Below are 22,544 nucleotides of genomic sequence, written 5' to 3'. Positions count from 1 at the left end.
GCTGTACACATCATTAGACAGGTAGACAATCCTTTACCAGAAATCTGAAGAGCTCCAAAATTTTTTCCTGAAGTTCTTTTCTCATTAACAAGTTTGCTTGACATGCAGTTAATGCAACTCCACACCCACTCAACTCACGTCACTCAGATGTGATGTAGCGGTGTGGCCCAGCACTGGCAGGTGCCAATTCTGTCTCAGTGCTCATAGTAATCACAGGTGGGTCTGCTGTTCTTGAATTTTCTTTTCAATTTTACTACAAAAATGTCATTTAATCCTTTATCTGAAAAATTCCGAAATCCAAAAGAAGCTGGTCCTGAGGGTTTCGACAAAGGATTGTCTATCTGTACTTTATTTACAGCATAAAGACTCAGACATCATAATAGATCACGGTATTTGATCACGACTTATTAAGAGTGTCAGTTAAAACAAAGTTTGCTGTATTTGCTATGAAGGAAAGAAATTTACTTGAATGATACCTGGAGTGCAAATTTACAATATCAGGGAGATATTTTACACACTAGATAGTTGGCATTTAGATAATTGAGCAGGGATTTGATTTAAATTTTCAATACATTAACAGGAATGTCAGTGTAGAGAAATACTGGCTAGTGAGTTTAAGACTAAGGAACATAGCCTTTCATTAGTGCAGTTTGGAAACACTTTGGCCAAAGGGTGGTTCAAACTTTCAACTTTTTCTGATTTAGCCTCAATTACCATTTGCAATGTTAATTTTAATGTAGAGATTGAGTGAACTGTGTTACATAGAGGTACTTAAGGACGTGCAGTTATGTCAGAGATCAGTTAAGACCTAGAGTGGGGATGAACCAACAGCCTTCTAATTAAGAGACAAGAATGCTTACAATTAAGTCAAAATAATTATACTAACACCAGTGACTCAATGATATCTGCTTTACAATAGAATACAGGCTTTAAACCTATGATAAACTGACCATTTTCCTCAGTGGTGCTCTCTTTTGTATAACTGTCATCATCACTGGCATCACCAAAGTCTAAAAGAAAGAAAAGGATGAATGAAGAGCTTACAGAGAAACGTCCCTGTAATCTTTCTCCCTTTGAAACCAATTAACTTCTGATATCAACTGGATGCTACTCAACAGGGTTGACCAAATCCTCTATTGACAGTTTCATTCAGAACTAGAGGCCACAAGTAAGTAACTGAAGAGGTTTCTTCCTACCTTTCTGCTATTCATACAACCTAAGGTGTTTGGATCATGGTAGTAGTACTCTTATTACACCCAGTGAATGCATTTTATTTTGATAGGCAAATTGGATCTTTTGGCTTCAAGTACACTTGTACACAAGTGAACACAAGTTTAGAGAAGGAATCCAAAATATTTCTCAAGCAACTACTACAGATCTCCTTGTGCAGATCACACTTTTGAAAGCTACTTGTGCTTTTGAAGAGTATAACCATTACTTCCATCACTGGGAAAAATCAGTTTGATTCAACTTGTGAGCTGGAAAGGCATTGACTAACAGAACCACACCTAGCTGACATAAGCAATAGAGGACAACATGAAGGTGCAACAAAGTATTAGCCAAGAAACCTGGTAGTGACAAAGGAAAAAGGAAACTTTGGCACTAAGTTAAAAGTGCCAAGTAGAAGCAAGTTCTACAGACAGTGTTTAGATTTAGATATGAGGTAAGATAGTAGTAGAGATCATTACAACAACCTCTACTTCTCCAAATAATGAGGAAAAATAATCTGGACACAATTCTTGTTGGAGAAATAACTCGAGTGAAAATCAGATGAGGTCAAATTCAGGTTGAGCTTTAACATACTTTTCCCTCTTTACTCAACAACCAATAAACATTGAAATAATCTACCAATACATAAATAATCAGCTTTTCGACAAGACAGCAGCAGGCAAGAGGAGCTAATGCTCATTTAAACAAAAATGTAACATAATGACTTAAATTACTTTGAAAGAATGTTTACATTCTTTGTGCTACTTCTAACATTTAAACCAACATATATTTTTCACAGAATATTTTTACTCCTACCCATTATTTCTCCATGTTCAAAATCTTCTTCATCACCTGGATCAAATGACTCCTCTTCATAATTCACACATGACCCTGGCCCACTCTTATTAAAAACAGGCCTAAAAATAAAAAGAATCCTTCAACTTGTTATTCTCAAATACTTAACTGAAAATAAGCAAATTGTCTTTCTGGTAAAACATTAAATAATGCATATATATAGTTTTAACTTCACCTGTTTGCCAGTGTTAAAACTCAAATCAGCCTACATGTAAGAATTCTTTTCTGAAACACCATCTAACAATGCACAGTCATCACCGATTTCCCATAAACACAAGTAATATACAAAAACAACATAAATGTAATTAGCACAAGATCCCCAAAACGTTTGCAGTACTATTTGTACTTTTATCAAAACAGTACAGCTATCTCATGTTTAAAACTGCTAATGTAATCCTGAAAAAAGTGTGCAAAACAAGACAGGCAAAAAAAAGTCATTTCTTCCATGAGAAAGCATTTAAGAGCATTCATGATAGAACATAGCACAGTACAGGCCCTTCGGACCTGATAGTGTGCCGACCTTTTATCCTACTCTAAGATCACACTAAACTATATACCCTTCGTTGTACTATCTTCCATGTGCCAATCCAAGAGACGCTTAAATGTCCCTAATGCATCTGATTTTACTACCACTGCTGGCGGTGCATTCCACGTACCCATCACGATCTGTGTAAAGAACCTACTTCTGACATCTCCCCTTAACCTTCTTCCTATTACCTTACAATTATGCCGCCTCCTGGTAGACTTTTTCACCATGGGAAGTCACCTCTAGCTATGCATACTATCTATGCCTCTCAACAGCTTGTACACATCTATCAAGTCACCTCCCATCCTTCTTCACTGCAATTAGAAAAGCCCTAGCTTCCTCAACCTTTCTTCATAAGATACACCCTCCAGTCCAGGCAGCATCCTTGCAAATCTCCTCTGCACTCTCTGATGCTTCCACATCTTTCCTACAATGAGACAACCAGAACTGAACACAATATTCCAAGTGTGGTCCAACCAAATGTCCCTGCTAATGGCAGCCAACACACCAGATACCTTCTTAACAACCATATCAACTTGAGTGGCAACTTTGAGGGATCTGTGGACATGGATCCCAAGATCTCTCTGTTCCTCCACATTGCCAAGAATCCTGCCTTTAACCCTGTATTCTGCATTCAAATTCGACTTGGCAAAGTGAATTACTTCACACTTTTCCATGGTGAACTCCATCTGCTACTTATCAGTCCAGTTCTGCATCCTGTCAATGTCTCGTTGCAACCTACCACACTATCCACAACTCCACCAACCTTCGTGTCATTGGCAAAATTACTAACCCACCCTTCCACTTTCTTGTCCAAGTCATTTATAAAAATCACAAAGAGGAGAGGTTTCAGAACCAATCCCTGCAGAACACCACTGATTACTGAGCTCCAGGCTGAATATTTTCCATCTACCACCACTCTCTGTCTCCTATAAGCCAGCCAATTCTCTATCTGGATAGCCAGATTTCCCTGTATCCAATACCTCCTTACTTTCTGAATGAGCCTACTATGGGGAACCTTATTAAAGACCTTGCCATAATCAAAGTACAGAGGAATATCGATTATATGAACGAGATGGGCGGGCACTATTTTGCTCGGATAATTGATTATTCGGTTAATCGATTCAAATTGCCTTTCCTCTAGTGGCTCGGAGTTTTCTATAAAGTTTGCTCCCTGCTCAGACGAGGCAGCAGCACACTGCACGCAATCCCCCGCCCACCCCTCCCAACCCCGTCCAACACCGCCCCCCGTCCGTGCCCACCCAAACCCCGCCCCCCAGCACCCTCGTCTACACCCCCCCCCCAACCAAAACCACCGCTCCCGCCCCCCCAGCTCCCATTAGTCCAAGACTGTTCTCGGCAGCATTGAGTGCAATTTTTATCACTGTAAACAAAAGACGCGATCAGTGTTGGAAACATGTCTTTGATGTAATGTTTCTGTCGGGACCTCACGATCTCCTTCAGATAATTCAATATTCGGATAATCGAGGTTCCACCTTCACCAACATGTTTTGTCACATCCTCAAAGAATTCAATAAGGCTTGAGGCGCATAACCTACCTTCACAAAGCAATGCTAACTATCTCTAATCAAACCATGGTTTTCCAAGTCATCATAAATCCTGTCTCTCATAATTCTTTTCAATACTTTGCCCACCACTGGCATAAGACTGACTGGTCTGTAATTCTCAGGATTATCCCTATTCCCTTTCTTGAACAAGGGAATAACATTGCCACCCTCCAATCATCTGGCACTACTCCAGTGGACAGTGAGAACGCAAAGATCATCGCCAAAGGCGCAGCAATCTCTTCCCTCATCTCCTGGAGTAACCTTGGGTATCTGTATTATTTTACATTTAAAATTTATTAGGTGCTTTGAATATAAATGGATCAATACTAGCGAGTTGGTGGGGAAATACGGTATTATAAATTGCCATAATTTTTCTAACGAACTGGCGATATATATTGAAGCACTGAAGATTAATATTCACCAACTCACAAAATAGTTTTTTTTTAAATTCTGAGCAAAATGATAGATAATAACTTCAAGCAGAATAATTGAAAGCTACAATTAAAGCACATTCATTATAATATTCAAGTACTGAACATGTTTGCCTACTTACAAATTATTGTGAGGAAATCTTTGCCTTACAGTTCTTTTGTTTCGCACAGAAGTACAAGGTTCTGGTCTGTCATCTTCCTCACTCATATCTGCTGGTTGTTCAGAATGCTGAGGGGAAGCAGTTTTATCTTGGCACTTTGTTGTGCTATACTTTCTGGAACTCATTACAGCCTGGTGTGGAGTACCAGCAGATACCTGGGGCCTGGTTGCAAATTCATCAACAGGCTTGGTGACAGACCTTCTTGCGCTTGTTAGAACCTGGCTTTGGTTACCTGGAGACTTGCAATTGTCAAGGTGTCTTTGTGGAATCTTTTTGTCAATATAAGCTTCAGTAAAGGGTGCTACAGATTCTTGAGAGGATTTCTGTGATGATGGCTTTGATGATACAGGAGTACCGTTCTTAGTTTTCCTTGAAGTTGTACAAACATAGTCTGGTTTTCTAAGTGGACTACAGTCCTCCTCTCCCTCTTCAATTTCCTTTTCATTCTGCACATCAAAATCATGAATTTTTGATTTCCATGTAGATTTTCGTTTGTTCAGCAGATGCATGTCTAAGGGTTTTCCCTTTTTATCTTCTTCAACCTCAGAAAACAATCGTTTTTTTGGTACAGATGGCACAGAAGAATACTTTTGTTTTCTACTTTGCTTCTTAATTGGCATATTATCAGAACCATTGTCCTGCTGATTGGCTATGGGTTGGTACCCTGAGAGTTTTGACTGGTGATATGACGGCCCACTTGAATTATTAGATATTTCCTGCTGCCCTGTGCATTTTGACCAGTGATTTGGTGACCTAACTGAACTGTTGCCACATTTATTAGCTGCTCGTGTTTGAGCTGTGTGCTTTGAACGGCGATGTGGTGAACTGGCTGGAGAAACATCACATTCAGAAACATCTTCATTGACATTTTGCACCTCTGAATCGTGTATGATATTCTTCTTTGTTTGTGCACGTGAACATCTTATTTTCAAACCCATCTTCTTTTTCTTCTTCTTCATTTGTGATGTTAAAGGTTTTACCATCTGATCTTGTAAACTGCCATCTAAATCTGTCAAATAGTCTGCCTTCAATATGTTTTGTGGATGGTTTTCAGCATGCTGTACTATCCACCACTTTGGTGGTGGTCTGACAATCCTCTGGCTCCTGGTACATACATCCACAGGATTATCTTGTAGAAGATCCTCTTCAAATCCATGGCAAGGAAAACGTTTCTTATAGTAGTCAGGTTTCTTTGGCAGAGTTTCCTTTGCTGATATTTCTTTCTTTCTCACTGAAACAGAAAGACAACATTCAAAGAGAAGTTGAAAATATGTTTTCTTTTAAAACAGTGTCTTTTGTTTTTTGAGATGCAGTCACTATTGTAATATAGTAACACAGTAAATATTGTAACACATTCTTCTATCCATTGACTCCATCTGTACTTCCCACTGCCTTGGGAAACTAACAAAATCAAAGACTCTTCCTACCCTGGTTAAATTCTCTTCCACCCTCTTCCATCAGGCAGATTCAAGAACAGCTCATTCCCATTGTTTTGAATTGACCTCTCGTATATTAAAGTTGATCTTTCTCTGCACCTCTTCTGCAGCTGTAACACTAGATTTCTGCATTCGTTGTTTACAAGCTTTTCATTGTACAATAGAACTCCCGTATCCACGGATTTGGTTCCCGCTGTTTACTACGGCCTGAAAATTTTACATGGAACATTCCAGAAATAAGGACTGGGGGCTGCCAGGGAGGTAAATTTCCCATTTAAATGATAGGGTTCGCTACTATCTGTGGTTTCAGGCATCCACGGTTGGTCTTCAAACGTATTACCCATGGATACGGGGGACGACGACACCTGTATCTCACTACACTTGACAATAATAAATCAAATCAAATCAGTATCCAATTTATTCACTTCAGTTCCCACAGACAGCAATAACATAATGACCAGATAATTTATTTGAGTGACGGCTGCAGAAAAATATTGCCCCCAAAACACTAGGTTCCTTTTCTTGCTCAAATAGTGTCATGGATCTTCTACATTCACCTGAACAGGTAGATAGAATCTCATCTGAAATACAGCACCTTAGGCAACTGCAGCAGTTCTGCAGGATTGCACAACAATGCCACACCAAGATTATTCACCCAAGTCTCTGGAATAAGGAGATCAGCCTGATCCACCATTCACAGACCACAGCTGATCTATATGTTTATCCAACCAACCAACATTATATACTTTTATATCCTTATGAAGCAAAAGTCAATCTCAGATTCAAAGTCAGTGTTGAGTTTGAATTGTGTTTTTAGTTTAGAATTTCTAGCAGCCTTTATATGAATAAGTGACTTCCAATTTCTCTCATGAATGGCCTGCCTCAGATTTTAAAGATTATGTCTCATCCTATACTCAACCTCCAATAGAACAGGTTTCTCTCCATTCAAACAAATTCCAACAAACTGTCAAATCACCACTGACAATTATTAAATACTACCAGTAAATAATTTTGTATCTTGTATAATTCCTCTACAAATTAATAGAATGTCCTGGTAACATCTTAGTAACTTTGTGCTGCATTTCTTCCAACACCAGCACTGCAATTTTAAAATGCCATATTCAGAACAGTACACAGCTCAGCTGGCCTAGCTAGGCCTTATATCATTGTATAACTTCCTCCCTTTACCTTAAAGCTTGAATTCAAGGCCACCTGACCTGAATCAGAAGTTCTGCAGTGCAAAGAGAAAATTATCAATTAAAACGGAAATGGTGTTAAACAGGCCACATCTGCAAAAGCCTAAAACTAAAAATGCACTAAAATCACCGGCAATTCCAAGCAAATTGGCTTAATTTACAGTGAAAAACATTGGTAAGGACAGCAAACAAGATCAGTGTCTTTTAGCTGCCTATGTTTTGCAAAATTACCAAACATGCGTGCCTGTTCAAATGCTTTCTCTGGGCATAAACTCATCAGGTACTAAACCATAAGACATAGGAGTAGAATCAGGCCTTTCAGTCCAACGGGTCTGCTCCACCATTCAATCATGGCTGATATGTTTCTCAACCCCATTCTATTTCGTTGTCTCATTACCCTTGATCCCCACACTGAGAACTTATCTATCTCTGTCTCAATGACTAAGCCTCCACAGCATCCTGCGACAATGAGTTCCATAGATTCACTACCCTTTGGCTGAAAAATACCTCATCTCAGTTCAAAAAATTGCCCCTTTACTATGAAGCTGTGCCTTCAGGTTTTAGTCTCTCCTACTAGTGGAAACATCTTATTCATGTCCATTCTATCCAGGTCACTCAGTATTCTGTAAGTTTCAATCAGATCTGCCCTCATCATCTTAAACTCCGTCAAATTCAGATTCAGTGTCCTCAACCATTCCTCATATAACATCCCCGATTGTACCCCCTCCAACACCAGCACATCCTTGCTTAGATATGGGGACCAAAACCGCTCACAATATTCCAAAGGTGGTCTAACCAGTCTTGTACAGCTTCAGCAGTACTTTTCTGCTCTTCTATTCTCGTCCTCTCAAAATGAATCTTTACATTGCATTTGCCTTGTTATCCTTAAAAGAATCCTGAACTAGGACTCCCAAGTCCCTTTGTGCTTCAGGTTTAGAATCATAGAATTCCTACAGTGTGGAAGTAGGCCCCATTGAGACCATACCAACCCTCCAAAGAGCATACCACCAGACCCAATCCCTACCCATTTCCCATGATGAATCCACTTAGTCTGCCCATCTCTGGGCACTATGGGCAATTTAACATTGCCAATCCACACAGCTTGCACATCTTCAGACTGTGGAAGGAAACTGGAGCTGTGAGATTGCAATGCTAATCAATGAGCCATTGTGCCCCCCACCCCCAACCAAGCTTTTTTTTGGAGACTTTCTCTGTTTAGGAGATAGTCTATGCCTCTATTCTTCCTAACAAAGTGGTAGAATGTCACTCTTTGCCACATCATATTCCACCAGCCACTTCTTTGCCCACTCTCCAAGCCTGCCCAAATCCTTCAGCAGCTTCTCCATTACCTGTCCTTCCAATTATCTTTGCGTCATCTGCAAACTTAACAACAATGTCCTCAGTTCCTTCATCTAGTGGTGTCAACAGTGCTATACAAGATGGGTGATCTACATATATATATGAAGATAATTGATTTTAAGAGTTTGGAGCTCAAATTAGTGCCATGTGGGTTTTGGTCTGTGTCTATGACAAAGTTTAACAATAAATTTGTCAATATTTCTAAATCCGTTTTTTTTAAACCAGTTAGAGTGTGGACTGCCTGGAGCAGTAATTAAACTTGTCTACATTTATGAGTGGACAGATGAAACATTGAACAGTATGAGCATGTTTTCAGTTAAAAGATTCAGAAACTGATTTATCTTTGCTTAGGGAAAACATAATAGCCTGGAAACCGTTTTGTTTCAGTTTTAAAAAACTCCTAGTTGAAGTTATACATACGAACAGTCGCTCCTAGGAAAAAGTAGTTAGTTCAGGGACGTTAGAAAACAGTTTATCTCAGTGTAAGTGTTTTAGTTTGTAAGTTCCAATCCAGGTGTGCTTAGCCAAAATCCTGGAGGGGTATTTTAAGCTGAGAAAGTCTAAACAGAATTGTAAAACTAATCAAGGGAGAGATGATCAAATTCTTAAGACTCAGAATAGAAACAAACAGTTAAATTAAACTTATACATGAGAGAGAGAAGTACACTTTCTCTGCTGTTTTGAGCACTGTTAACATGATGCTGCTGGGATAGAAGCTATTGCATTTTACTGGATGTTGAGAAATCTTTCACATTGTGTTATTATAACTAGCTTTTTTGCTTTTCGCAGAATAAACCTCTGCTTTATCATTAAAACCAGATAGGCAGCATTGTGTGCTTGTGTTTCAGTGCAAAACTAGTTCATTAAGTTAAAAACAAGACCATCAAGCACGCTTCAGTCTGGGATGTGGCTTGTTCAGTAATAAAATCAGCTGGGATTTTAACAATTGCCATCAATCATCCAGAGTTTGAATCCACTAAATTTAAGAGGGCTGTATCTATCTTTTTAAAGAAATGAGTACATAGTGGTTCTGGACATAAAACAATTTTTTTTGTGAAGTTCACTGCATGGAATTTGAAGATGGCTTTGAATTTTGTTCAGTGTTTTTTTTGGAAGTGGAGGATATAACAGCAGACTATTTGAAATTGTCATCTTAAAATAAGAGCAGATAAATTTAAGTTATGTTGTGCATCTTTGAAATCCTCTCCCCAAGTAGACGCTTGGTCATTCAGCATGTTTAATATACAGATTGACAGATTTCACAATAGTAATCTTAAAAGGATGCGGCAACAGTGAAGGGAAAAAAACCATTGAAGTGTATGATCAGCTATGGCGGGCCAAGCTCAACAAGATCTTGCAACAATGAAATCTGAAATTGGAAATGTCACAGGGGTATTAGCTGAAATACTGTTAAAATTTAGTGCAGCACAGTAACTCAATGGTTAGCACTGCTGCCTCACCGCACCAGGGACCTGGGTTCAGTTCCAGACTGGTTTCCTCCTGCAGTCCAAAGATGTGCAGGTTAGGTGAATTGGCCATGCTAAATTGCACATAATGTCACAGCGATGTGTAGGTTAGGTGCATTAGTTAGGGGTAAATGTAGAATAAGAGGAAGGGGTCTGGGTTGGTTACTCTGCGGAGTGTCAGAGCGGACTTATTGGGCCAAATGGCTTGTTTGCACAATTTGATGATTTCTATATAAAGAAATTTTAGTCAGATGTTGGAAACTCGTAAGGAACAAAGAGAGGAGGCCGAAAAATAGTCTGTTATTGTCAAGAATTCCCAATTTGATCTGTTCTTGAAGGCTGTATTTATATGGCTGGCTCAGCTTGGCTTCTGGTCAACGGCAATCCTGGGAAGTTCATGGTAGGAACTGCTTAGCAGCACAAGAGTAGGAGCAGGCCATTCAGCCTCCTAAGTTAGCCCACCATAGCCAATCATACACTTCCATGTCTTTTTCTCCACATTATTGCCATATCCTTTCAAGAGCCATATTATGAAATCTGTCCTGTATGTTAAACATGCTGATTGACTGAGCTTCTACTTGAGGAGAGGATTCCAAAGATGCACAACATTCTGAATAAACAATCCTTTGCCTTATTGCGTCTGGTGGTTTAGACTACCTGCATTTACCCTTTATATCCCTGTAAATGTTTTGCAGAACTCAATCAGATCACCGCTCATTCTTTGAATCTTGCGAGAATACAGCCCCTATTTCCCCAATCGCTCTTCTTTGCTCTATATCATCATCTCAGTAATTAGGCTGGTGAACCTTCACTGGACACTCTCTGTGGCAAGGTTAAGGGAACCAAACAAATGAACACAGTGCTTCTAATGTGGTCCAATCCAAGATTCTATATAATTGAAGCATGACTTTGCTACTCCTGTACCTCAATTCTCTTGCAGTAATGGCTGTCATTCCACAAACATTTCTCACTGCTTGCTGCGTCTATATATTATCTTCAGTGATTTATTGTTGAGGACATCCAGATGCCCCACATTTTTCCACTTCATACTGTATCTGTCCATTCAGGAAATCGCTAAATCATCTTGAAGTTACTTTACATTTTAAACACAGCTCATATCCCCATCTACCTTTGTGTCGTCCGAGCTTACATATGATCCCCAAATCCAAATCATTGATATGTCTTGTGGGCATTTGGAAGGCGGGCATTTTCTGTAACTCACTAGTCACAGGTTTACCAATGCAAGAAAGGGCTTTTTATTCCACGAACAGTCTGTGGTTAATCTTAAATCTATTCTAGTACATTACCTCCTAACCCATGTGCTTTAATTTTACTGAATAGGGCACAAGTTCCTGAGAGGGACAAAAGTTTTCTAGAAAACCAGGCATATTATGTTGACAGACCAATTCTGTCAGTAACAGCCATGAAAAAAAACTCCAACAGGGTTTCGAACATAATTTTCCTGCTCCTCGGATGCTGCCTGACCTGCTGTGCTTTTCCAGTACCACACTCTTGACTCTCATCTCCAGCATCTGCAGTACTCACTTTCGCCTTTCTAACATGATTGTCCATTCACAAGTCCAAGCTATAGAGTCATAGAGCTGTACAGCATGGAAGAAGACCCTCCGATCCAATTCATCCATGCCAACCAGATATGCTAAATTAATCCAGTCCCATTTACCAACATTTGACCCAAATCCATCTAAACCCTTCCTATTCAGTTACCCATCCAGATACCTTGTAAATGTTGTACTTATATCAGTCTCCACCACTTCCCCTGATAGCTCAATTCTATACGCGCATCATGCTCTAAATGAAAAAGCTGCTCCTTAGGTCCCTTTTAAATCTTGCCCCTCTCACTTTAATTCTACGCCCTCTAGTTTTGGACTCCCCCACCCCAGAGACAAGACCTTGGCTATTCACCCTAACTATGCACCTGATGATTTTATAAACCTTAATCAGATCACCCCTCCGCTTCCAACACACCAAGGAAAATATCCCCAGCTTACTCAGCCTCTCCCTATAGCTCAAATCCTCCAAGCCTGGCAACATCCTTGCTCATCTTTTCTGAACACTTTCAAGTTTCACAACATTCTTCAAATAGGAAGGAGACCAGAACTGAAAGCAGCATTCCAAAAGTGGCCAAAGCAATGTTCTGTACTGCCACAACATGACTACTCAATGCACAGACCAATAAAGGCAAGCATACCAACTGCTTTCTACAATATCCCTATTTACCTGGGACTCAATTTTCAAGGGACTATGAATCTGCGCTCAAAGGTCTCTTTATACAACCTAACTTGTGTCTCTGGTGCAAATGTTTGAACCTGACCTTTGTGACTCAGAGGCAGGTATACTATCACCATGCCACAAAATATATAGTACTCTGATCATTCCAACTGAATTTTTAACAACTTTTAAGGAAAGAAGGTGTCGCTGGCTAGGCAGCATTTATTGCCCATCCCTAATTGCCCAGATGCAGTTTAGAGTCAACCACATTGCTGTGGGTCTGGAGTCACATGTTGGCCAGACCAGTTAGAATAGCAGTTTCTTTCCCTCGAGGACATTAGCGAACCAATGGATTCAAGGTCATCATTACACTGTTTATTCCAGATAGTTGTGCGAGGATCTGCGGCATTTCCGTGTACATGTTGCAAACATACCATGCAACAGAAAATTAATAAAACACACTAAACTAGAAAGTTGACGGCATTCGATGGCCAGCATTAAAAAAACTAACCCGAACACGTGGCCTTCATTGTACTGACTGGATAAATGCTGTTGGTTGCCTTTTTTGTCCCATCTGCTCCAAAGGTGGTAATAACATCTCTCAATAGGGTGATTTTTAAAAAGTAAAATCAAAATAAAAATGCTACTATTAACCAAAATCCTATGACTTTGTTGCAAACTAAATCACACTTCAAAGTTTGATTATTAATTTTTAAAACAAAATCCTACTATCCTACTTGCTATTGCACGGCGAGCGGGAAAACCAGCACCAACTGAGGCATACACTTGCAATCTGCCATGCACCTTGTGGTTTACGATGTTTAAATACATTTCTAATTAGCAAACGCCGACAAAACACACTCCCTCCTCCAAAGGATTGCTAAGAATCATCATAAATATATGAAGGATCTTAAAAAGCTGGTCTCACCGTTACAGTTTCACGATCACATTTTACTTGCATAATGCCTGTTGAGAATGCAGAAAAGAGAAAGAAGCTACAAGCCACGAGGAAAAAAAAGTTAACGGTCCATTACCAATTCGACAAAATGCTGCATGTCTGACCCCATGAAGCATATTTGAAACAGAGAAAGGCCGACCTTGCAGAAGCCAGACTGATCGCCAATGGCTTGGTAAGTGACCTTCTGCAGTTTCTGGTGCGGCATATATCTTGGTCCCATAAGTGTCATATATTCCATTCACCTGAAATAACGGTCTCGGACGTGTGCTCATACACGTCAGGAGGTCGTTTGAAAAGAAACTAGCCGCAACTTGGCTTACATAGGCTTGCACTTACCAGACATTGAAATGGGCTAGTTACTGCAGAGAGAGAAACTTTCTCTTTTAAAAAAAACCTAACAATTGCAATCCCAAACTGCAAAGAATGTTCACTCTGATTGACAGCCCGCCCATGTACTGTTTACTGGCACGTGTACTTTTCATCACATGGGTTGCGGATTGATACTTTTGAAATAAATTTGCAATAGAAACAGGGCTTTTTTCTGGAACATTTATTGCGACTTGGTAACGTTTTCATTCACTTAAAACTGTTATTTGGATAAACAGACATGCAATGCATTTTTATGATTATTAATATGCAGTGTCAAGGTAGAAATGTCTTTCTCCTCGCAAATACTTTAGAATTACCAAAATGCCTTTGCACATCACTTTGAAGTTATCTATTTGCATAGTTTATTTTTCCGAAGGAAAGAAGAATTTCCAATTTCTACTGTTTATTGTGAAATTTTCAACTTCAGTAAATCCCTGATCATTGTTTTGGGCATGGTCACCTAGGGGTTTGTAAAATTATAGTCCTGGTTATTTTCGCTAATCGAACAGCCGTTATTCCAGCGTAGATTGCAGCTGTGCATGCGCACCCTACAATGTGTAATTACTATCGTAGCCTATTCCAAAGGAAATATCACAATTTTTCACTGGGCAATGTCTTTACGCCTAGAATCCTCAAAGATTCTGGAGACTTGTTTTTTTTTTGGGGGGGGGGGGGGGGAAACGAACGAAATTAGAAAGTACTCAGAAAACGTTAGACACCGTATTTAATAGTCTAACTCCTAAGCATTTAACAGACCCAATGCTTAACTCATAAATCCATAACTAAACCCCACGAGGACTCTGCCCCCACAGCTCTCTGGAAGGAAGTTTCAAAGAGTCTCAACCCTCAGAAGAAAATTTTCCTCATCTCAATCTTAATCTGGCTCCCCTTAATTCTGAAACCATGCTCTCTGGTCTTAAGACTCCCTCATGAGGGGAAACATCCTCTCACCATTGACTGTCAAACTCCTTCAGAAATCCTATGTGTTTCAATGAGATCACCTCTCACTCTTCTAAACTCAAATGAATAGTGTCTCACCTGTTTAGCCTTTGTCCTTAAGACAATCCATCAACACCAGCATTTGTCTACTGAACCTTCTCTTCACCAGCACCTTGTACAGTTCCAGCAAGACCTCTCCCATGAAATAAAGGCTAACATTCCATTAGTCTCTCTGATTACCAGCTGCACCTGTCTGCTAGCTTTCTGTGCTTTATGCCCAAGAACTCCTAGTATTAGTTTACCTCCATTTAAATTATATTCTGTTCTCTTGTCTTACTTTCCAAAGTGAACAAATTCACTTTTTCCCATACTATACTCCATCTGCCAATTTATTGCCCAATTATCAATACTTCTCTAAACTGTTTGCATTCTTCTCACAACACGCCTTTCCACCTTTTCATGTCATCTGCAAATTTGGCTACAGTACATTCACTTCCTTCTTCCAAATTACTAATGTATATACTTTAAACAATTGTGGATCCCTGTTGACCACGGGGGGGGGGGGGGGGGGGGGGGTCACCAGCCTGAAAAAGAAACTCTTATCCTCACTCATTGTTTACTGCCCATTAGTCAATTCTCTATCCCTGCCAATATACTGCCTCCAACACTGTGAGCTCTTAACTTAGAATTTGACCTTTTGTGAGGTACCTTGTCGAATGCCTTCTGGAAGTCCAAATACCAACGCATCTACTGATTCCACTCAATCCACTCCAGTTGAGACTTCAAGAAAACTCTAATAAGATAGTCAGACATGCGTTCCCTCTCACAAAGCCATGCTGAATCTGCTTGACTGAGTTATGATTTTCCAAAATGCTTATTTCTTCTTTAATAACTGAATCCAATACTTTTCCAATAGATGCCAGGCTAGTCGGACTACAGCTGCCCACTTTTTGTCACCTTTTTGGAATAGGGGTGTTACATTAGCAGTCCAATCCTGTTACTTCACCATAATCCCAGAATTATTGGAAAATTACAAGCAATGCATCCACGATCTGAAGCTACTTCCTTTAGGATCCTAGGATCCAAGAAGTCAGTGCATAAGAACTTATCTCCCTTTAGCCCCATTAGTTTATCTAATACTACTTCTTGAGTGATGGAGATGGTATAACTCCTCCCCCATATACTTTAGTATTAATGGAATGTTTGAAGTATCTTCCACCGAAAAAATGAAAGATATGCTTTACTCCTCTGCCATTTCCTTGTTCCCCATAATTGTCATTCCAGATTCATTTTCCAAGAGCTCTGTTCACTTTGACCCCTCTCTTCGTTTTACACTCATTTCTTCTATAGCGCGATAGTCATGCTTCTCTGCAACCTCCCACTATACAAGAATCACGCAATAAAATAACACTTGAAGTATTGGTGATGCTGTCACACTATAGACATGTTTTGAGAATTCACGCTTTAGAAACAGCATCCCCTATTCGTCAATGCATTATAGCGAATTCACATTGACGAAATACGTGTCATAGCAGAACGACCTGTATATATTTTAAAGAGTTCTTATTGTCAGTTTTTATATTCCTTGCCAATTCACCCTCAAGGTTAATTTTCTTAGCCTTTGTGGTTGTTTTAGTCCTGTGATTCCAATCTGCTAAATTCTGATTTTATCCCAATCTTCAGGGCGATCACTTACTCTAACATCAATTCACCTAATTAGTAAGTCTGAAGTAGATGATATTGAGACAATGATAGCAGTTATCATAGAAACAGGAAATATTCAGTTCATTTATCTGGCAGCAACTCGTGAGAAACTAATATTTGTCAGCATGTAAAATCCCATTTCTTCAAAGTTTGGGGTATTTAATATATGCATCAGATACTAGTCAGATCTTAACTTCGGTTTGAAAACCTGGACCTCTGGTAATATTGCAATGCAGAATTAAACTAGCTCCACTCAAATGTACAATCCTCTGGAATAAGACGCAAAAGTGCTACAACTAGGCAAAAATGACAATAGTTGCATATCCTACAATTTGTTTTGCCTGCCAATTAAACCCATACCATTCAATATATTTAAATAGATTATTGAATTCTGAAATAAAAGCAAAATACTGCGGCTGTAAACAAACAGAATGCTAGAGAAACTCAGCAGGTTTGGCAACATCTGTGTGTGGCAATTACAGACATTTGGCTCAAAAAAGTGCAGGGCTGGATATGAAATAATCCTAATTCAGGCAAGATAGAAAGTAAAGAAAAAGGCTGACAGCTTGTCCAAGGAGAATATTATAGATTCTGTTCTTTAATTTCTCCAGAACTATCTGATTTTAGCTAAGAAACAATAGAAGTACTATGGCAGTGCCAAGTGTATTCAAAAAGGTCATAAACAATGGGAAAGATATAAAAGAACTAATCTGAAAAACTACAAAAACAATAGCGTAATTATCATCAGGAATTCGAAATATCCCTTTGTAGATTGGGTGAGTAATGACATGAGAAACAGAGGAGGAAAAGTGTGTCATGCTTAATTGCCCTGAAACTGAGGGCCACCCATTTCAGAAGACATTAAGAGCGAATAACATTGCTATGGACTTGAAGTCACATATCGGCCAACCCAGAAAAGATTTCTCCCAAGCAAGGACATTAGGGAACCAAACAGGATTGTTCAAACAGTTGTTGATATTTACCATGGATACCATAATGAACACTTGCTTAAATTTCATCAATTACCATAGCATTTGAATCCATGTACCCAGAGCATCAGCCTGAATATTTGGATTACTAGCCTAGTGACATTATCACGATATCACTATGTCTTCCCAGTGACACCCACATTCCACAACAGGATAAAAAAAAACATAGCTCTCTGAATGATGAAAGTGTATGAAGTAGTAGAAAATGATACATATCAAGGATGTCAGATTGAAGAAGCAAATAAGAACCAGGCACAACACAAAGTTCAGATAGTTAGTTAAAACAAAATGAAAGCAAAAGGCAGAGTATGAAACTCCTAAAAGGAAAAGTAGAAGTCTTCAACTAGAAGTAAAAGGAGGAGCAGGGCCACAACTGGGCCATAAAGAGAATTTACACATGGAGGCTAAGGCACTGAATTAGTACTTTACATCTGCCTTTACCAAGAATGGAGGTGCTGTCAAAATCAGTGAAAGGTTGAGGCACTCTGTGTGTTAAAATTTGTAAAGGAAATATTAAAAGGGGAGAAAATTATGGAGTTCTCAGCCAGAAACTTCCAAAACCCCTGAGATACATATCTTAGGGGCAGTATGGTGGCTCAGTGGTTAGCTCTACTGCTTCACAGCGCCAGGGATCCACTTTCGATCCCAGCTTCGGGCGACGGTCAGTGCAGAGTTTGCACATTCTCCCAGTGTCTGCCTGGGTTTTCTCCAGGTGCTCCGCTTTCCTCCCATAGTCCGAAGATGTGCAGGTTAGGGTGAATTGGCTATGCAAAATTGCCCATAGTGTTCAGGGATGTGTAGGTTAGGTGCATTAGTCAGGGGAAATGTAGGGGAATGGGTCAGAGTGGGATGTTCTTCGAAGGGTCAGTGTTGGACTTGTTGGGCCGAATGGCCTGTTTCCACACTGGAGGGATTCTATGATTCTGTAATTCTCCACGTGTTTGCATAGGTTTCCTCCACATTACTTTGCACAGTCCAATGACATGCTGATTAGGTGGACTGGCTATGCTAAATTGCCCAGTGCCCAAGGATGTGCAGGCTAAGTGGATTTGTTATGGGGAGTGTGGGGTTACGTGGATAGGAAGAGTATAGGAGGGATACTCTTTGGAGGGTCAGTGTGGATCCGATGGGACAAACAGCCTGTTTCCATGCTGTAGGGAATCTATGATTCTATGATACATGGATGGTACCAGAGAGCTAAAGAATTGAGAATATTATAGCCTTATTCAAAAAATGATACAGGAATAAATCCAGCAACCAGAGGCCAGGCATTTTATCCTTGATGGTATTGAAAACTTTTAGAGACAATAATATGGGGCATAGTTAACAGTCACTTGCAAAACTGTGTAATAATTAAGGAAAGCCAAAATCATGTTTAGCTAATATAATCAAGACTCTAAATGAGACACCAAAGAAGGTTGATGATGGTAATCATGTTGAAATGGTATAAATGTGATTTAAAAAGGATTCTGATACAAGGCATGTAGCATGCTTGTCAGCAGTGGTGAGGCCCATAGACCAAAAGAGACAGCGCCAGTATAATTTTGGCTGAGTAACAGGAAATAAAGTGATGAAAATTGTGTGAGGATAACTTCATTCCCTATCTATATTAACAACCTTGATTTGGGTGCCCAGGTCACAATTTCAAAATATGCAGATAACACAACACATGGAAGTTTGAACTGTAATGAGGATACTGGCAGATGGAATGAGTGGAAATGTAGGTTAAATTTAATATACAGATATTTGAAGTGATAAGTTTCCAATAGAAGAATGAGGAAGAGTGAATTTTTCAAAACTTCACTCACAGGATGTGGACATACAGGCTGGGCGAGCACTCATTACCAATGCTTAGTTGCTTTTAAGGAGATGGCTGTGAATTGTCATCTTAAATCACTGAAGTCTATTTCCAGTAGGCAGATTGACATTAGGAAGGGAATTCAAAGATTATGACCTATTGACATTGAAGGAAATGGGATTAGTGCAGTTTGTTGGTTGGCGTTGACACTGTGGTCCAAAGGGAATCATTTTCTATGCTGTGAGACTCTCTGAATTGGAATTTAGTTCTAAATCGCCATGGTGAGTTACTTGTAGGGGAATTGGTAGGTGGTGGTGCTCCCATATATCTGCTGGCCTTGTCCTTCTAGACGGTAGTTCATAAATTTGGAAAGTGTTCTTTCAGGAGCCTTGTGAGTTTCTGCAGTGCATCTCGTACACACTGCCACTACCGAGTGGTGGTGGCAGAGATAGTAAATGTTTACTGATGTGGTTTGAATTAAGCAGATGCCTTTGTACAGCCAAGAGGGGAGCATTCATCACAGTCCTGATGTGTACCTTGTAAATGGGAGGCAGGAGGCTTTGGAAAGTCAGGAGGATAGTTACTTGCTGCAAGATTCCTACCCTCTGACCTGCTTTTGTAGCCACCACATATATATTTTGGCTAGTCCAATTCAGTTTCTGATCAACAAGAACACTCAGGATGTTGATCACAGGGAATCCTTTGATGTTGGTGATATTGAATGTCAAAGAGTGTTAGTTAGATTCTCTCTTGTTGAAGATGGTCATTGCTCGGTACTTGTGTGATACGAATATTACTTGCCACATTTAGGCCCAAGCCTGGATATTACTCAGATCTTGCTGCATTTGACCATGGACAACTTCAGTATCTGAACATTGTGCAATCATCAGCAAACATCCCCACCTTCTGACCTTATGATAGAAGGAAGGTCATTGATGAAGCTGCTGAATATGGTTGGGCCAAGTATATTACCCTCAGAAACTCCTGCAGGGATAAATTGAGATGACTAATCTCTGTATCTCCATAATCATCTTTCTTTTGGCCAGGTTTGACCCCACCAGTGGAGATTTTCCCCGAATTCCCACTGAATCTGATTTTGCTAAAATTCCTTGATGCCCCAATCAATCAAATGCGACCTTGATGTCAAGGGTAGTCATTCTCACCTCATTTCTGGCATTCCATGTTTGGAACAAAGCTGTAATTGAGATCAAGAGCTGAGTGGCCTTGGCGCAACCTAAACTAAGGTCCAGAAGAAGGTTATTGCTATTGACCTGGTACATGATGGCACTGTTGATGACACCATTGTTTTATTGATGACTGAGAGTAGATTGATGGGGTGGTATTTGGCTGGGTTGAATTGGTCCTGCTTGTTGTGTACTAGGACATGCCTTGGGCAATTTCCCACATGGTCAGGAATATTGGGTACAGTGCAAAGGCTGCACAAGCAGAGGGGCTATGTTTCCAAAAATCAATTAAGGTGGCAAAACAGGTTGAGAAAGCAGTTTTTAAGGCATATGGGAATCCTGGCTTTATCTCAAACTTCTCCAAATAAAGCACCTTTTACTTTTTGCCCCGGATCATGCACTTAGTAATTCTTAGTATTGCAGGATGTAGTTACACCAGATTAGAAATTATTCAAATAATCCCTACAGTGTAGAAACAGGCCATTTGGCCCAACAAGTCCACTCCGACCCTCCGAAGAGTATCCCAACCAGGCTTATTCGCCTATCCCTATTATCTATACTTCCCCTGTCTAATGCACCTAATCGACACATCCCTGAACACAATGGGCAATTTAGCATGGCCAATTCACCTAACCTGCACATCTTTGAACCGAGGGGAGAAACCAGGCACCCAGAGACACACAGTCACAGGGAGAATGTGCAAACTTCACACAGACAACTTCCTGAGGCTGGAATCAAACCCAGGATCCTAGCACTGTAAGACAGCAATACTAACCACTGAGCCAGCATGCCAATTATTGTTAACATTGAGGCAGTGAATGACAGCATTTTTATCTTCAACCTTCAAAATCTAGCTGCAAAGTTTCTTCTGGAATTTTATTTTGATCATTTGAACTTCAAATTTTGGCTCTTGTTTTAAAAATCACTCCAGCTTCTCTTCAGCCTATACTTACCCATTTACTTGACTGTAGTAGTGTTCCCTCAAAGAAGATTTGCAGTAGCACTGTCAAAATTTCCAATGGACATTCAAAGTTTTAATACAGGCATGATTGTGTAACAAAACTGGCTTGGTTGCAATCCAAACAATGTACCAGCGATATTGTTCCAATAACAGCAGTGGTTGAGGTGGAAAAGATGTGCATTGTCTTAGCATGCTTGCCTTCATTGCTCAGACGTGTGTGTGTTGGAATTGAGGTTGTATAGGATATTGGTGAGGCCTCCTCTGCAGTTCTGATTGTCCAGTTATACGAAGGATATCACTAAACTGGAAAGGGTTCAGAAAAGATTTACCAGGATGTTGCTGGGGATGGAGGGTTTGAATTATAAAAATAGGCTGAATAGGCTGGTACTTTTTTTTCACTGGAGTGTAGGAGGTTGAGGGTTGACAGTGTAGCGGTTTATAAAATCATGAGGGGCATAGATAAGATGAATGGCAAGGTCTTTTCCCTAGAGTGGGGGATTTCAAAACTCAGGGCATGTTTTTAAGGTGAGAGGAAAAAGATTTAAAAGAGAAATGAAGGGCAATTTTTTGAGACAAAGAGGGTTTCATGTGGAATGAACTATCAGAGGAAATGGTGGATGCAGGTACAATCATAAAATTTAAAAGACATGTGGATGAGTACATGAAGAGGTAATGCTTGGAAGGACATGGGCCAAACACAGACAAGTGGGACTAGTTTAGTTTGGGAACATGGTGTGTGTGGACTAGTTGGACTGAAGGGTCTGTTTCCATACTGTATGACTCTAAGAGTGATGGCCCTTGACAGCAGACAACATTTGATCAACTTTGGCAATTAGCAGTGGGAATCAGGCGGAAAAGCTCTCCAATGGTTGGAATCAAATCTGGAACAAAGGAAAGTGGGTGCGACGACTGGAGGCAAACCATCTCAGCCCTAAGTAATCACTGCAGGAGTACTTCTGGTTAGCATCCTGTGCCCAGACACCTTCAGCTGCTTCAATGACTCTCCCGCCATAAAGGTTAATAGTGGGAATGAAGCTCAACACCATTCAAGACAAGGCAGGACAGTTATTTGACACCTATTCACCGCCTTTAGCATTCATCTATCCACTAATGACATGCTGTATATCTATTGTGTACCATTTAGAAGATGCACTGCAGTTATTTGCCACCCTTTTTCAAATTACATAAAAAAAGACAAAGGCAGCA

At 40.0% G+C, this 22,544-nt stretch overlaps 1 protein-coding gene across 3 annotated transcripts in view; it reads right to left on the bottom strand.

The window, feature by feature from the left end:
• Nucleotides 1-22,544, bottom strand: part of LOC122565174 (uncharacterized) — a 108,744-nt gene that overhangs the window by 19,656 nt on the left and 66,544 nt on the right. For 2 of the 3 annotated variants that reach the window (XM_087995244.1, XM_087995253.1), the window contains exons 12-14: nt 4,712-5,981; nt 2,026-2,126; nt 951-1,010 (exon numbers count right to left, since the gene is read on the bottom strand). In XM_087995244.1, the coding sequence (XP_087851370.1) occupies nt 951-1,010; nt 2,026-2,126; nt 4,712-5,981 (1,431 nt within the window). The remainder of the gene's footprint in view (nt 1-950; nt 1,011-2,025; nt 2,127-4,711; nt 5,982-22,544) is intronic. The other variant, XM_087995250.1, reaches the window with a different exon arrangement.

Source organism: Chiloscyllium plagiosum, unplaced genomic scaffold (assembly GCF_037043375.1).
Source record: "Chiloscyllium plagiosum isolate Xiang-an unplaced genomic scaffold, Cpla_swu_hap1 HiC_scaffold_2, whole genome shotgun sequence".
NCBI classification, from domain to species: Eukaryota; Metazoa; Chordata; class Chondrichthyes; order Orectolobiformes; family Hemiscylliidae; genus Chiloscyllium; species Chiloscyllium plagiosum.
The sequence above is the reverse complement of the archived record's forward strand: the minus strand, read 5'-3'. Positions and strand labels throughout refer to the sequence as shown.